General features: G+C 50.3%; 1 protein-coding gene across 5 annotated transcripts in view; it reads left to right on the plus strand.

Annotated features, from left to right (window-relative positions):
* Positions 1-12,834, plus strand: part of ATP13A2 (ATPase cation transporting 13A2) — a 31,373-nt gene that overhangs the window by 9,186 nt on the left and 9,353 nt on the right. For 4 of the 5 annotated variants that reach the window (XR_009557822.1, XM_035118402.2, XM_060276324.1 and 1 more), the window contains exons 6-22: positions 290-369; positions 824-901; positions 2,028-2,097; positions 2,492-2,626; positions 3,155-3,221; positions 3,885-4,016; positions 4,124-4,291; positions 6,286-6,396; positions 7,623-7,669; positions 8,848-9,036; positions 9,138-9,344; positions 9,916-10,029; positions 10,291-10,447; positions 10,846-10,966; positions 11,068-11,192; positions 11,306-11,463; positions 12,299-12,412. Coding sequence is in view for 4 of the 5 variants with exons in the window: in XM_035118402.2 (XP_034974293.2) it covers positions 290-369; positions 824-901; positions 2,028-2,097; positions 2,492-2,626; positions 3,155-3,221; positions 3,885-4,016; positions 4,124-4,291; positions 6,286-6,396; positions 7,623-7,669; positions 8,848-9,036; positions 9,138-9,344; positions 9,916-10,029; positions 10,291-10,447; positions 10,846-10,966; positions 11,068-11,192; positions 11,306-11,463; positions 12,299-12,412 (2,073 nt within the window). In the remaining variant the exon portion in view is untranslated. The remainder of the gene's footprint in view (positions 1-289; positions 370-823; positions 902-2,027; positions 2,098-2,491; positions 2,627-3,154; positions 3,222-3,884; positions 4,017-4,123; positions 4,292-6,285; positions 6,397-7,622; positions 7,670-8,847; positions 9,037-9,137; positions 9,345-9,915; positions 10,030-10,290; positions 10,448-10,845; positions 10,967-11,067; positions 11,193-11,305; positions 11,464-12,298; positions 12,413-12,834) is intronic. The other variant, XM_035118403.2, reaches the window with a different exon arrangement.

Consider the following 12,834-nt stretch of genomic DNA (forward strand, 5'->3'; position numbering starts at 1 on the left):
GACATCTTCATCCAGTCGCAAAAGGCTGGTTGCCAGTCGCAAAATGCAACAGGTACCTGGCTAAAACGCTGGCAACCCCTGCCTCTTGACCTGTTTTCTCCTCTGTGCCACTGTATGTGCCCCCTTTGCCCCACCCACTCACCCCCTTTGCATCCATCTCTCTCTTCCGGGTTCCATTTAGGAAAAGGGGAACAATGACATCCCACTCGTACATTGCTAAGCAGACCAGCAGAGCATAAAATGAAGTTTTTAAAAGTAGTAGTAAAACATTTTTAAAAAATCTTTTCAGAAGAACGTCCTTCGCTACTACCAATTTGAAGGTTTGCGCTATGTCTGGATTGAGAAGTGGGGTACCTTCTGCAAGGCCAGGTAAGCCTCTGCCTTCGGGGTGCACCAGTCTGGGAGTGCACTCACTCTCTTGCTGCCAGCAGCTGAAATTGTATAGTTTGCATGGGTCTGTGCAAATATCCCTCGCCCCCAAATTTGATTCCTGCAATTTGTATGTAGCAGGTTTCTCTAGCTTTTCATTTTGCCTCTAGCACGTTCTGTCCCATGACTGGTTGTTTGCCATTGGTTGCCAGAATGCTCTGGAATGTATCCAGCTAAGTAGTACTTCGATTAGACCCATTGGAATTATAGAACCTAAATTAGTTGTGTCCGTTAACTTCAGTGAGTCTGATTTGAGTGAGCCAAGCATTGAATGCAACCCTCTGTAATGTCACAGCAACTTAACCAATGGAACCTCAGGGCTCCGAAATAAGGAAATGCCTGTTTTTAACTGGCAGATACAGGCTGTCTCTTTGTCTCTCTGTGTATTTTGCAGTGTGTTGGATGAAAGCTGGACTTTCTCAGATATCCACCTCTCCCTCTGTGGACTAAGCGCTGAAGAACAAGCTGTCAGGTGAGCGTGAGCAGCACTGATGCCTATCAAAAGGTCATAAAGTTGCCCCATGGCTGCCACCTGTCTTTCGTTTGCCAAACTTCTCTGATTTTTGCTCTGCAGAAATCTGGATTTTACTCTTAATTTTGCACAACTGAGGATCCTGTGAAAACAGCAGATTCTGCCAAAAGGTTCAGAGGCTGTTGGTTCAAATGCCCGCATTCTCTTTTTGCTCCCCACACCAGCAATGAAATTAAAGGGATGGTTAGAGGGATCAATTAATAAAGGCAGATTTATCTTGGCTTGAGTAACACTAATTATTTCTTTGAAATCGCTCCTTAAATCTATGAAATAAGCAATTCACACTTAATGCTCTAATTCAAACACAGGGGCTTTATTTTGTTTTATAGATGTATATTCCACCATGTGTGTGTTGTTGACTCTTATAAAAATGGCTTACAAAATGTCCAAGACTGATGCAAGCTGTAGTCACAATAAAACAACAACTAACTGAACATTTGTCGGCACACGCAATGAAACTCGGCAGAAAAAAGGCTTTCTAAATTCAGAGTGTTCAAAAGGGGTGCTGTGGTGCATTTGAGGGGCTGTTGCCCAAAACTGTTGGATTAAATCTCGCTTTGGGTTTTCCAGCCTTCATAAGATGCGATGCAATGTGTGCATGTTCTCCGTGAGCGCCAACTTTCTCCCTTCGGCTTCTACCCCCCCTTTCCAGTGCTCAAGGCTGCCATCTCTGCTTAGCTGCGTGGTGACTGTCCCACAACTGTGGAACTCGCTTCCGCCGGAGGGACTCTGCAACCCAACCCAAGCCTCTACCTCCTTCAGAAGGGCTGCAAAATCTATTTGATTTGGTTCTCTGTGGCAAGGCCTGAGCTAGGAAGGGGTGTAGATTAGTTTCTTTTGTTTTACTCTTCCATGTGTTTTTTTTTATTATTAAAAATCAGCGCTTTATATCTCTTTGATGTTGATGTTTTCTTGGAGCCTCTCAGCTCCCCCAGCCAGGTAGGGTTGGCTAGAAATGCAAACAGATGCAACCCTCAGCCCAGTCACAGAACATCTGGTGATATTTTGGATCCTGTGCCAAACTGACCTGTGCATTCTCTTCTCTCTTCACCCTCTGCTTGGACAGGAGAAAGATTTATGGGCGGAACCTGATCGATGTACCTGTAAATTCTTACTTCAGGCTGCTGAGAGATGAGGTTTGCCTTTATGGAAAGTCAATTTCACCCTGGTTTGCTGGACATGGGGAGGGGAAGACCTTTTCCTTCCCTGGGAAAATGGGTCCCTAGACTAGACAGGCTGGCAGTGCTCATTTGAATATACTTTTCTGGCCGGGGGTGGGTGTGTCATTTGATAGAGAACGGCCTCCCCTGCCCTTCAGTGGGGCAGAAGCTTAGGTTTTGAGGAAGCTGAGCTCCAGTGTGGTCCACAAAATGCTTTTAGCTGGGGACCATCTGGAGAGGGTTTCCCCCCTGTGCTGACAGCCACCAGCTCACAGACCGCCCCCCACAAGCTTCCTGCAAGTGGCCTTGCATCTTCTGATAAACGTTTTATTAACTCTGCCCTCCCCTTCTGCTGTCCTCCCCACTCCAGGTCTTGAACCCGTTTTACATCTTCCAGATTTTCAGCATTGTCTTGTGGAGCTTTGATGAGTACTATTATTATGCTGCCTGCATCTTCCTCATTTCTGCGGTCTCCATCGGTCTCTCGCTCTACGAGACGAGGAAGGTGGGCTTAGCCTCAGTTGCGCAAAGGCGGGGGGCTTGAGTTGGGTTGCCATACTTTAAATCTGGACACAAAGAGTTGTTGAGCTTCTTTTTGGACAAAGTTGTTGGCAAAATTGACGTTTTTGAGCTGTTTTTAAGGAAAACCGTTCCCGTACGTCCAGTTTTTCCCAGACGTCTTGCCGATTTCCACCCAGACACTGTCTGGGAGATTCTAGATGTATGACAACCCTGTGCTTGAGCCTGGACAGGCAGCCTCAACCCTCAAGCACAGCCCCCTGCAGGGAGGGGGAAGGGGCTGCCAGGCACCGTTGAATGCAGTCTCACCCACCAGTGCCTCTCAGGTGCGGCGTTCCAGTGCTGGGCAGCAGCCGTGCTCCCTTGGCTACAAAGTCCCTTGGCATTACAATAGGCCTGGCACCTCTTGGGCATGTGGGCAGAGCAGGGGACTCCCATTGAGCTCCAGAGTGAGGTCTGGCGGCTGGTACTAGTCCTGCCCTTCCTGACGCTTGGTCACGCTTGGTCCCTGCAGCAAAGCATCACCCTGCAGAAGATGGTGAAGATGGCCGTCAACCTGCAAATCCGCAGAGCCTCCGGAGGTAAGTGAGCAGCCGTCGACAGCTCCCCCCGTCCTTGAGGCTGCTCCCCCTTGGCCCTTGGGAAGGGAATTCTTCCATGTTCAGCTCGCTCTCCTTGGCCTTGACCACCCACTTCCTTTGCTCGCCTCGGCCTGTAAACAAGTTTTGCCATTCGCTCTGCTTTCCTTGGGTTGCCTCTGTTTTATATTTGGTTGAGTTCCTCTCTGTTTCGTTTCATTCCTCGGCAACGTTTTAATCTGACGTTTGCTCTTGTGTCGAGTTTGGGCTTTCCCATCTCTTGGGATGCCTTCCAGTGGTTTCCGCGCTGCGAGAAGTGAGGTTACAGGGAACCAGGCAGAGGGCCTTCTCAGGAGTGGCGCCCACCCTGTGGAACGCCCTTCCATCAAATGTCAAGGAAATAAACAACTATCTGACTGTTAGAAGACATCTGAAGGCAGCCCGGTTTAGAGAAGTTTTTAATGTTTGATGTTTTATCACATTATTATTATTATTATGCCAATGGCAAAAAAGCAGGAGAGGACCTGACCTTTCTAGAAATTAGCTCTAGTTGTAGCCTCCCCCCCCCTTTCTTGTTCTTTTTAAAACTTCTGAGGACTCCTGCCTTATTCCTTCCCGGAGAGGTGTGACCCGTTTTCTCTTTTGGTGGCTGGTGGTGTTGAACAGAGATGGTGACAGTGAGCTCCATGGACCTGGTGCCCGGCGACTGCATTGTTGTGCCCCTGGATGGAATTCAGGTCCCGTGCGATGCCGCCTTGCTGACAGGCGAGTGCCTGGTGAACGAGAGCATGTTGACCGGTGAGGACAGAGCAGGGTTCTGGCTGGGGGATGAGCTGCTTTAGGGCCTGCCACGGGGCTTGGCTGGGTGTTGACCGTTCATCCTCAGCGGGCCTCTTTCCCTCCAGGTGAGAGCATCCCAGTGATGAAGACCTCTTTGCCCGAAGGCCCCCAAGCGACCAGCACTGTCTATTCCCCTGAGGAACACAAGCGCCACACGCTGTTCTGCGGAACGCAGGTCATCCAGGCAAGACCCTACGTGGGCCCAGAGGTTCTGGCAGTGGTCACTCGCACAGGTCAGCTTAATGAAGCGCAGAGTTGATTTGATTTAAATCACTAGTCAGTAAGACTTGATTTAAATATTTTTTTTTACAGAAAGACTCATTCTTGCTGGTATAATCTTAATACAATCATACCTTGTGTTGTGTTAGGTCAGGCATCCCCAAACTGCGGCCCTCCAGATGTTTTGGCCTACAACTCCCATGATCCCTAGCTAAGAGGACCAGTGGTCAGGGATGGTGGGAATTGTAGTCCAAAACATCTGGAGGGCCGAAGTTTGGGGATGCCTGCGTTAGGTTCATGTTGTGTCTTTTCGGCTTGCGAACGCGGCAAACCCGGATGTGTATACTTCTGGGTTTTGGCACACACGCAGAAGTGTTCTACGCGCTTCACACATGCACAGAAGCGCTCTATCATACTCCGCGCTTGCGCAGAAGCGCCACTCTGGTTGCAGAATTTCAGGGTGCGAATGGCACCCCGGAACAGATTGTGTCCGCAACTAGAGGTACCACTGTATTTACAACCAGATGAAGGTTTCATTTTTGGAATAATAAACAATTTTCAGAGTAGTTTTTACAGTTCTATCAAAAATTACTGATTTGGTTATACTATTAGAAGTACATAGACAGATAATTATGAAATTATTGTGAGGTTTAATAAGTTAACATTTGGACAACTTTTCTGCTGTACTTTATTGGAAGGAGAAAAACAATAATTTCCTTAATAACAATTTAAGCAATTTATTTAACTAAAACAATAACATTATACCATATGTATCCGTGTTTGTTAACTGATGTGGTTAAACAATTTTTTTTAAAACACACCCCCTTAGACTTAAACTTAAAACTTAAAACATATGCTTATTTCCTGATGAATAGCCTTTGGACTGTAATGTAACTTAAATAGAAAACTATCTTTAGAAAGATTTTTCCTCCAAAAGCATTTTATTTTTAAAATCCGATCTACCGGTAAATAAAAAAATCCTATCTAAAAAAAAACCAAAACTGATTTAAATTAAAAAATCTGATTTTTTATCTTTTTTAAAAAAAAATCTGTTGTTTTTTTAAATAAAAACAAACAAACATTGATTTTTATCCACCCTGATGAAGTGGGATGTCCCCCCCCCCTTTTTGTCCCTTAGCTGAAGGTGTTGAGCTTCTTTTGGAGAGCAATCTGCTCAGCAACCCCCTGTGTTCCTGGAGTGTCCTTATTCTCCTGTGGCTGAGATGGCATTTTCTGAAACTGCAGCCTCATGGTCAATAATAATAATAATAATAATAATAATAATAATAATAATAATATATTTATGCCCTGCCCATCTGGCATACCCTCCAACTCCCGGATTGAAAAATCCGGGATCAATGGTGGCGTGACACTGGAAGTCGCTTCTACGCGGTGGCGGCACGGCACCGGAAGTCACTTCTACACATGTCCAGACATGCGTAGAAGCGACTTCTGGTGCCGGGCTGCCCGTGTCTGCATGTCTGGGCACCACAAATCGCTTCTGTGCATGTCCAGACATGCACAGACAGCCGGGAGCCAGGACATGGCCACCGGCAGGAGCTTTACGGGATATTTACGGGATATAATCAATTCGGGATAACAGCTGGAAACGGTAACAAAATACGGGGGTTTCCCGCGAAAAACGGGAGACTTGGCAGCTATGCTATCTGGCTGGGTTTCCACTCAAAATATTAAAATACAATGGTCTGTTAAACATTAAAAGCTTCCCTAAACAGGGCTGCCTTCAGATGTCTTCTAAAAGTCTGGCAGGTGTGTCTATGCCCCCTGCACACTCCCAAGGGAAGAAGGCCCCCAGGGCAAAGCGATTTTGAGCCTGCAGTGAGGGCTCCCTGCCCATGGGTTGGCTCTGCTGCCTGCCAGAGACCTGGAGCTGTAGATGCTAGTTTGATCCCTCGAAGTTTGCTGCTGCTGCTGCACTTTGGACTTTTCCCTCGGCGTGTTTTTGGGTTCTGCCTGCCTCACCCCCTTCCCCCCTCTCTCTCGCCAGGCTTTTACACAGCCAAAGGAGACCTCATCAGCTCCATCCTTCACCCCAAGCCACTCAGCTTTCGGTTTTATAAAGACGCATGGAAGTTTGTTGGTTTCCTCACGGTCCTGGGTAAGTTTGTGAAGATGTCAGCCCGCTGTTTGGCAGCCATGAAAAAAGCAAACTTCATGCCCCAGGGATCGTGTGGGGGAAAAAAACGAGGGGAAAAAACCTGCTAGTGTCATAATGCCGCAAATCTATGGTGTGGTTGCCTTAGGAGTCCGGTCTGCAGTTCTGGTAACCCCGCACCTAACAAAGGAGACTGTAACAGTAAGAGCTGTTCAACAGTGGAATTTGCTGCCAAGGAGTGTGGTGGAGTCTCCTCCTTTGGATGTCTTTAAGCAGAGGCTTGACAGGCATATGTCAAGAATGCTTTGATGGTGTTTCCTGCTTGGCAGGGGGTTGGACTGGATGGCCCTTGTGGTCTCTTCCAACTCTATGATTCTACTGTTGGAAAAGGTTCCGAAAAGGGCATGAGGAAAGGTTGCGATGTTTGGGGACGTTTTAGTTTAGGGAAAAGGTGAGTAAGAGGTGCTGTGATAGGAAATTTATAAAATTATGCATAGCATAGTATTGGGAAATGATACATAATGAATTGGGGGGGAAATGTTCAAAAGTACTTTCTCCCAAAAAAAAAAAAAACTCCAACAAAAAAAACAAACCCAGAGTCCTTTCTGTTGGGGATAATCCAGACTGAAATTCCCAGGTGTCAGAAAAGGTTATTTATGTATGCCCATGTTTTGTTAGCCCCCAAATGGAAAATGAGCGAGGTCCCAACCTAAGTAGAATGGCACCTTAAGTCGACGGAATATGCGCAGCTTGCAGACTTAACATATAGAATAAAGAGAACGAGAAGAACATACGTTTAGAGAAGACTGGAAAGCGTTTATTGAATATATGGGGAATAACTGTGGTACAGCTGAAAACGCGGGCAGCGTTAAGATAAATTCAACGGTGTAAATAAGTTTTGATGGATGTAATGATGGAATACTGAATGGTATGGTTTTTGTAAAATATGTAGGGATTTATGATATGCAAAATGAATCATGGAAAGAGAAGAAGGGAGGTCATTGATATCTTAAAGATGTAAAAATGAGTACTTCAAATTGTACAAACAGAAAACCTAATAAAAACTATATAAATAAATAAATAAAATTATGCACAGCATGCAGAAATGTGGATAGGAAAAAAGATTTCCTTCCTTTCTCCTAATGCTAGAATTCAGGGTTACTGTGGGATTATTCCCCATTGTGGGTTTGTGACAGTCAAATCTCCTTTCTCTCTCCTTCGTCCTCCAGCTGCTATTGGTACTGGCTACAGCATCTACATCTTATACCGAAACCAGGTCAGTGAAGTTTCATGGGGGGGGGGTTCTGAGCCCCCCGTCCTGCACTCCTATTCCCCAAATAGGAGGTGCTTCTCACAACTTAAGAGAGTTGCACCTGATAGTTGTGCCAGAGCAAGCCACCACCACACGGAGGCCTAATGGACCTCCACACCCCTTTGCACTTCGTACCCGTCTTTCTGGTCGGCCTTCCAGGAAAGGCGCCCTTTGGGTGTTTTGCTTTGCTTGTTTTAGCTGCACTTTTGCTCTGCACCTTAGCCCAGCAAGGGGTTTAAGGCAGCTCCCAGGAACTCAGGAAAACCCCACCAAAGCATTGGGGGGGGGAACTTCGGGGAATGCCAGCCGAGCACAAACAAGCAAGTCGTTGGCTCGTTTTGACTCATGTCAGCAGCAAGGCAGTGAAAATTAAAAATTCCAGGGCACCACAGGTGAAGGAGCCTGGCATAATGAAACTTTGAAAACCTGGGGAGAGAAAGAGCAGGAAGGAAGGAAATGAAGAAATGGCACATCAGGGAGATCTCTCCTGGCAAGAGGAAGTGACATCACTTGGGGGGGCACAAAGGCTCTGGCAGGGCCTCCAATGACGAGGGTCTCTGCTTCGGGGTGGGCGACTCAAGTGGGAAGAGGCAGAACCCCATTTCTAGAGCGTTAATAGGGCTGCCAGTATCGCGCCCAACACTCTGAATTGCAGGTGGTTGAGAATGAGACTCCCCATGGGAAGAATGCTTGGGTATGGGGTGGTTCCTGCCAAGGTGTCCCCAGGAGTCCTTCCATCTTGTCTGGCCAATAACACACACATACACACTTCAGGAAGAGGAGAATAGTCTCCTTGGATGTCTCAGAACCAGGCAGCACCCTTTAGTGGAGCGGTGTCAGGCCTCATCCGTGCAGCTGGCGTAGCATTTCGGATATTGCAGGGAACGCTTCAGGTGTGGAGAACCCGGCTGCTGGTGAACCATGGGGGCGTGGGGCCTTCTTGAGGATAGGCTGTGGCTGGAGATGGCATTGCCTGCAGAAGGTCCCCGGTTCAATTCCCAGCAGCATCTCCAAGTAGGGCTTCCTCTGCCTGGAGGGCAGCTGCTGCCAGCCAGTGTAGGAGGTATTGAGCTAGGTGGCCAAGGGGCTGACCCAGGGCAAGGCAGCCCTCTCGTGATTCCCTGCATCCTTCGCTCCAACAGGAAACGCTCCGGCAGATCATTCTGCGTGCCCTGGATGTCGTGACGGTGATTGTGCCCCCGGCCTTGCCGGCTGCGATGACGGTGGGCACCATTTATGCCCAGAACAGGCTGAAGCAGCAAGGGATCTTCTGCATCAGCCCCCCACGGATCAACCTCTGTGGGAAGGTGCGCCTGGTCTGCTTTGATAAGGTGAGGGTCCTAGGGCAGTGTGGGATTGGGAGGGAATGGGCTGCTAACCTCACCTGCCTGTTGCCTTGCCCATGCTCTGACTTAGCCTGTGCCTCCCCTAGACAGGGACCCTCACGGAGGACGGCCTGGACATTTGGGGCGTGGTTCCCCTGGAGAATGGCTCTTTCTTGCCCCTCGTCCATGAGCTGCGCAGCTTGGACAGCGGCCCGCTGCTCTGCTGCTTGGCCACTTGCCACACCCTCTCTTGGCTTGGGGAGCAGCTAATTGGAGACCCTGTTGACCTCAAGCTGCTGGAATCCACTGGATGGGTGAGAGAGAAGCAGAGAGGCAGAGAAAGAGGCGGGGAGGGGAACCGATCTGAGCTCTGCTCTGCTGAGGAAACGGCACTGAGTTTCTGACTACACCGAGCCACGTTTGCAAGAGCAAAGGAGTGGCTGGATCTTGTCACCCCGGCTGAGGAAAAGAGGAAAGGGAGGCCTCAGCTCAGCTGGAGGAGACAGAAGGGAGGCCGCCCCCAGCGCTGGGATACGCAGCCATCGTGGTGAATGACGATGATGATTCTAGGCCCGTTTCCAATCTGGCATCTTTCATGGTTGCTGTTTTAAAGGAAACTTGGGTTGCAGAGGTGGAGGAAGACCTCTCTGTCCATTCAGACCTTGGGGAACTAGAGCTGATGTCAGGAGTTGGGACCTTCTTAGTCTCCTCCCACCTCCCTTCATTGAAATTTAGGGAGTCATCTCCCTGGGGGGCAGTGGCCCTGTTATAATGGCAGTGGTGATAACAAGGGTCTAGATGGGCCCAATGGTCAAGGTGGGCACCCCTGACTGGGCGCAATGGAGGTGGAGCCTCTGCCTCCTGTAATGCCTGTCTTCCTTCCAGACCCAGGAGGAAACTGAAAGGGACGAAGCAGAGGCAGAAGCGACCCAGCTTTTTGGGACCAGAGCCCTGGCGGTGATGAGGCCTCCACCACTGGGGGAGCAGCTTCATGGCAAGGTGAGGCCGTGGGGCATCTCCCTGCAAGTAGCTGCAGAGTGTTGTGGAACAGCTCACATCACCCCCTTGCAGTGCTTGAGGGTGTTTGGTCCCGTGGGAGAACAGGACCTGGGCCCCTTTCCCTCATCAGCCCTCCTTTCCCAATGCATGCTGGGATGGCAACGCTAAAACGTGAGCTTGCAGGGTGGAAGACTCTGGCTTCTCCTCCTCCTTGCCAAGAGACCATTCCTGGGCCATTCTGCCATTCTGTGTCCGACTCAGGAACACCCGGCGCCCGTGGCTATTCTCCGCCGCTTCCCGTTTTCCTCAGCCCTGCAGCGAATGAGTGTTCTGGTGAAGCCCACCGGTGGGGGGCATTTGCAGGCGTACATGAAGGGGTCTCCAGAGATGGTGGCCAGCCTCTGCGATAAGGAATCGGGTCAGTCTACGCAGCCTTCTGGTATTGGCTAACTTCCCTCCCACCAGATCACCCCAGGTGTAACTACCAACCTGCTCTCTACTAACCCACATACTTGGTTTCTCTTCTTCCTGGGTGCCATGCCACTTCTTTTTTTGCTGGAGCCATTGGGGGTCCAGGGAGGGGTGTGTTGGGCCCAGGAACACCCAGGAACGTCTCCTGAGTAGCTGAGCAGTTATGGGGTGCTTGGCATCGCTTTGATGATGGAGGAAGGAGGAGAGGATCCTCCAAGGGGTGGGGAAAGGAACCCTCAGCAGCCATCTTCGGCATGTGGGGCTGTTGGGAGAGGTCTTCCTTCTTGCCTTTTGCAGTGATGCATTCCTAAACCGACCCTCCCCCCCCCTCTCTTGGCATTGCAGTCCCTGCGGATTTCACCCAGACTTTGCGCCATTTCACCAGCGACGGGTTCCGGGTCCTTGGGCTGGCTTTCAAGCCCCTTGCTGCCATTGGGACATTCGAAGAGGCCCAGGACATGATAAGGTGCCCGGGGACCTGGCAGCGGCTTCCTCCCTCTCTGACCTGGGCTCCCTTGCTCTGCCCAGAGGCCCACTGATAACGGGGGTTTCTCCTTGGGCCGGCAGGGATGATGTGGAGAGCGGGATGGTCTTCCTGGGGTTGCTGGTGATGAAGAACGTTCTTAAGCCCGAGACTGCTCCAGTGATCCACTTACTGCACAATGCAGACATCCGAACCGTGATGGTCACAGGTATCAGACGGGGAAGAGGGTGCGTTTCTTTCTGCATTTTGTGTTTGTTGCCATCTAGGTGTGGTAAAGCCCACCACCTCTGTTCCTCTCCCTCTCTTCTTCTCCCCCACCAGGAGACAACATGCTGACTGCTGTGAATGTGGCCAGGAGCTGCCGGATGGTGAATGCCAAGGAGCGGGTTCTCTTCGTCCACGCCGCCCCTCCTCGCGGCCGGGATGAGCCGGCTGCCCTCAGATTCGTCCCTTCCGAGCATCACCTGGAGCAGCCCGATGCAAGTGCTTCCCAACCCAAACTTCCTCTGTGGGCAGCCTGGCACAGCAAGTGCCCTCATGGCTTCCAGGGAGGTGGCACGCCCAGGCCGCTTCTAGGATTGGGGAGGAGTAGAGGTGGGAATGCCACCTTTAAAGGCTCCTGTGGTCACCCTGGGCCAGCTCTGAGCCTGTCCGTGAAAAGAGCTAAGCTTGACCGGCTACGGGGCACCTGATGCCAGTTTTCCTTAGAGAGCTCTCGCTCCACTTTGCTCCCTTCCTGCTCGCTGGCCTGCTGTGCACCTTACAGTCAGTGGGGTTGCAGTGCCCACCTCCTCCCTATCTGTGCCAGCTGCAACCTTTCCGTCACATTCCTGCGTGGCCTTGAGACCAGCCCAGGCACTGGGGCAAGGCCTTTTCAGTGATGGCACCGACCTGGTGGAATGCTCTGTCCCAGGGCCCTGCAGGACTTGACCTCTTTCCGCAGGGCCTGCAAGACAGAGTTATTCCGCCTGGCCTTCAATTTAGCCTGATCCTTCATTCTTTTTTCCTTTCCCTTTTTCTATGAAAAACCCCTTCTGGGTCTCCACATTTAAATTCTGCCCTGGTCTCCTTGTTGGCCTTAGCAGGACTAACTTGGCCAGTTAGCCCTGGCGATGCTATACTTATGTTGTACTTTATGCTGTTTTAAAGATATTTTTAAAAGAAGTTTTTAATCAATGTTTTATATTTGTTGTTAGTCGCCCTGAGCCCGGTTTCTAAACTGGGAAGGGCGGGGTGTATATAAAATCATTATTATTGTTGTTGTTGTAGGGGCATTGGGAAGAGGCCTGAATGTCGACTGCTGGGTTTTTGCAGGGTTCGTACCAACGGGAGAGCTACTTCCTGGAGCAGCAGCACCCGTACCACTTGGCCGTTAATGGGCAATCCTTCGCGGTGCTTTGCGATCACTTTCCGGACCTCCTGCCGAAGGTAAGGCTGGATGCAGGAGCCCTGCAGGGTGAGAGGCAGAGCTGCCTGCTGCTGCTGCCCAGCTGTCCACCCCCCCCAACCTAACCCCACCCTCTGGCAAAGGGCTTTCTCTGTTCACAGTCCACAGATGCACTGAACAGGTGCAAGTCTGTATGAGAAAGGCTGCATAGAGCACCTGCTTTGCATGCAGAAGGTTTCAGGTTCAATCTCCAACAAGCATCTCCATGTAGGACTGGGGGCAGTGGGGTGCAGTGAAATTTTTGTAGGGGAACAGCTTGCGAGGGCAATTGGGGTGTGGGTGGGGGTGATACCCCGCAGGCTAGCATCAGCCTCCCTCACTAAGCCAGGCAGAAGCTTTCCAGGCTTTTGGAAGGAGTCGCCAGGCCTCTGACAGGATGCTGGAGCCCTGCTGTCTCCTTCCC

Source organism: Zootoca vivipara, chromosome 6 (genome assembly GCF_963506605.1).
Source record: "Zootoca vivipara chromosome 6, rZooViv1.1, whole genome shotgun sequence".
In the NCBI taxonomy this organism is placed as follows: Eukaryota; Metazoa; Chordata; class Lepidosauria; order Squamata; family Lacertidae; genus Zootoca; species Zootoca vivipara.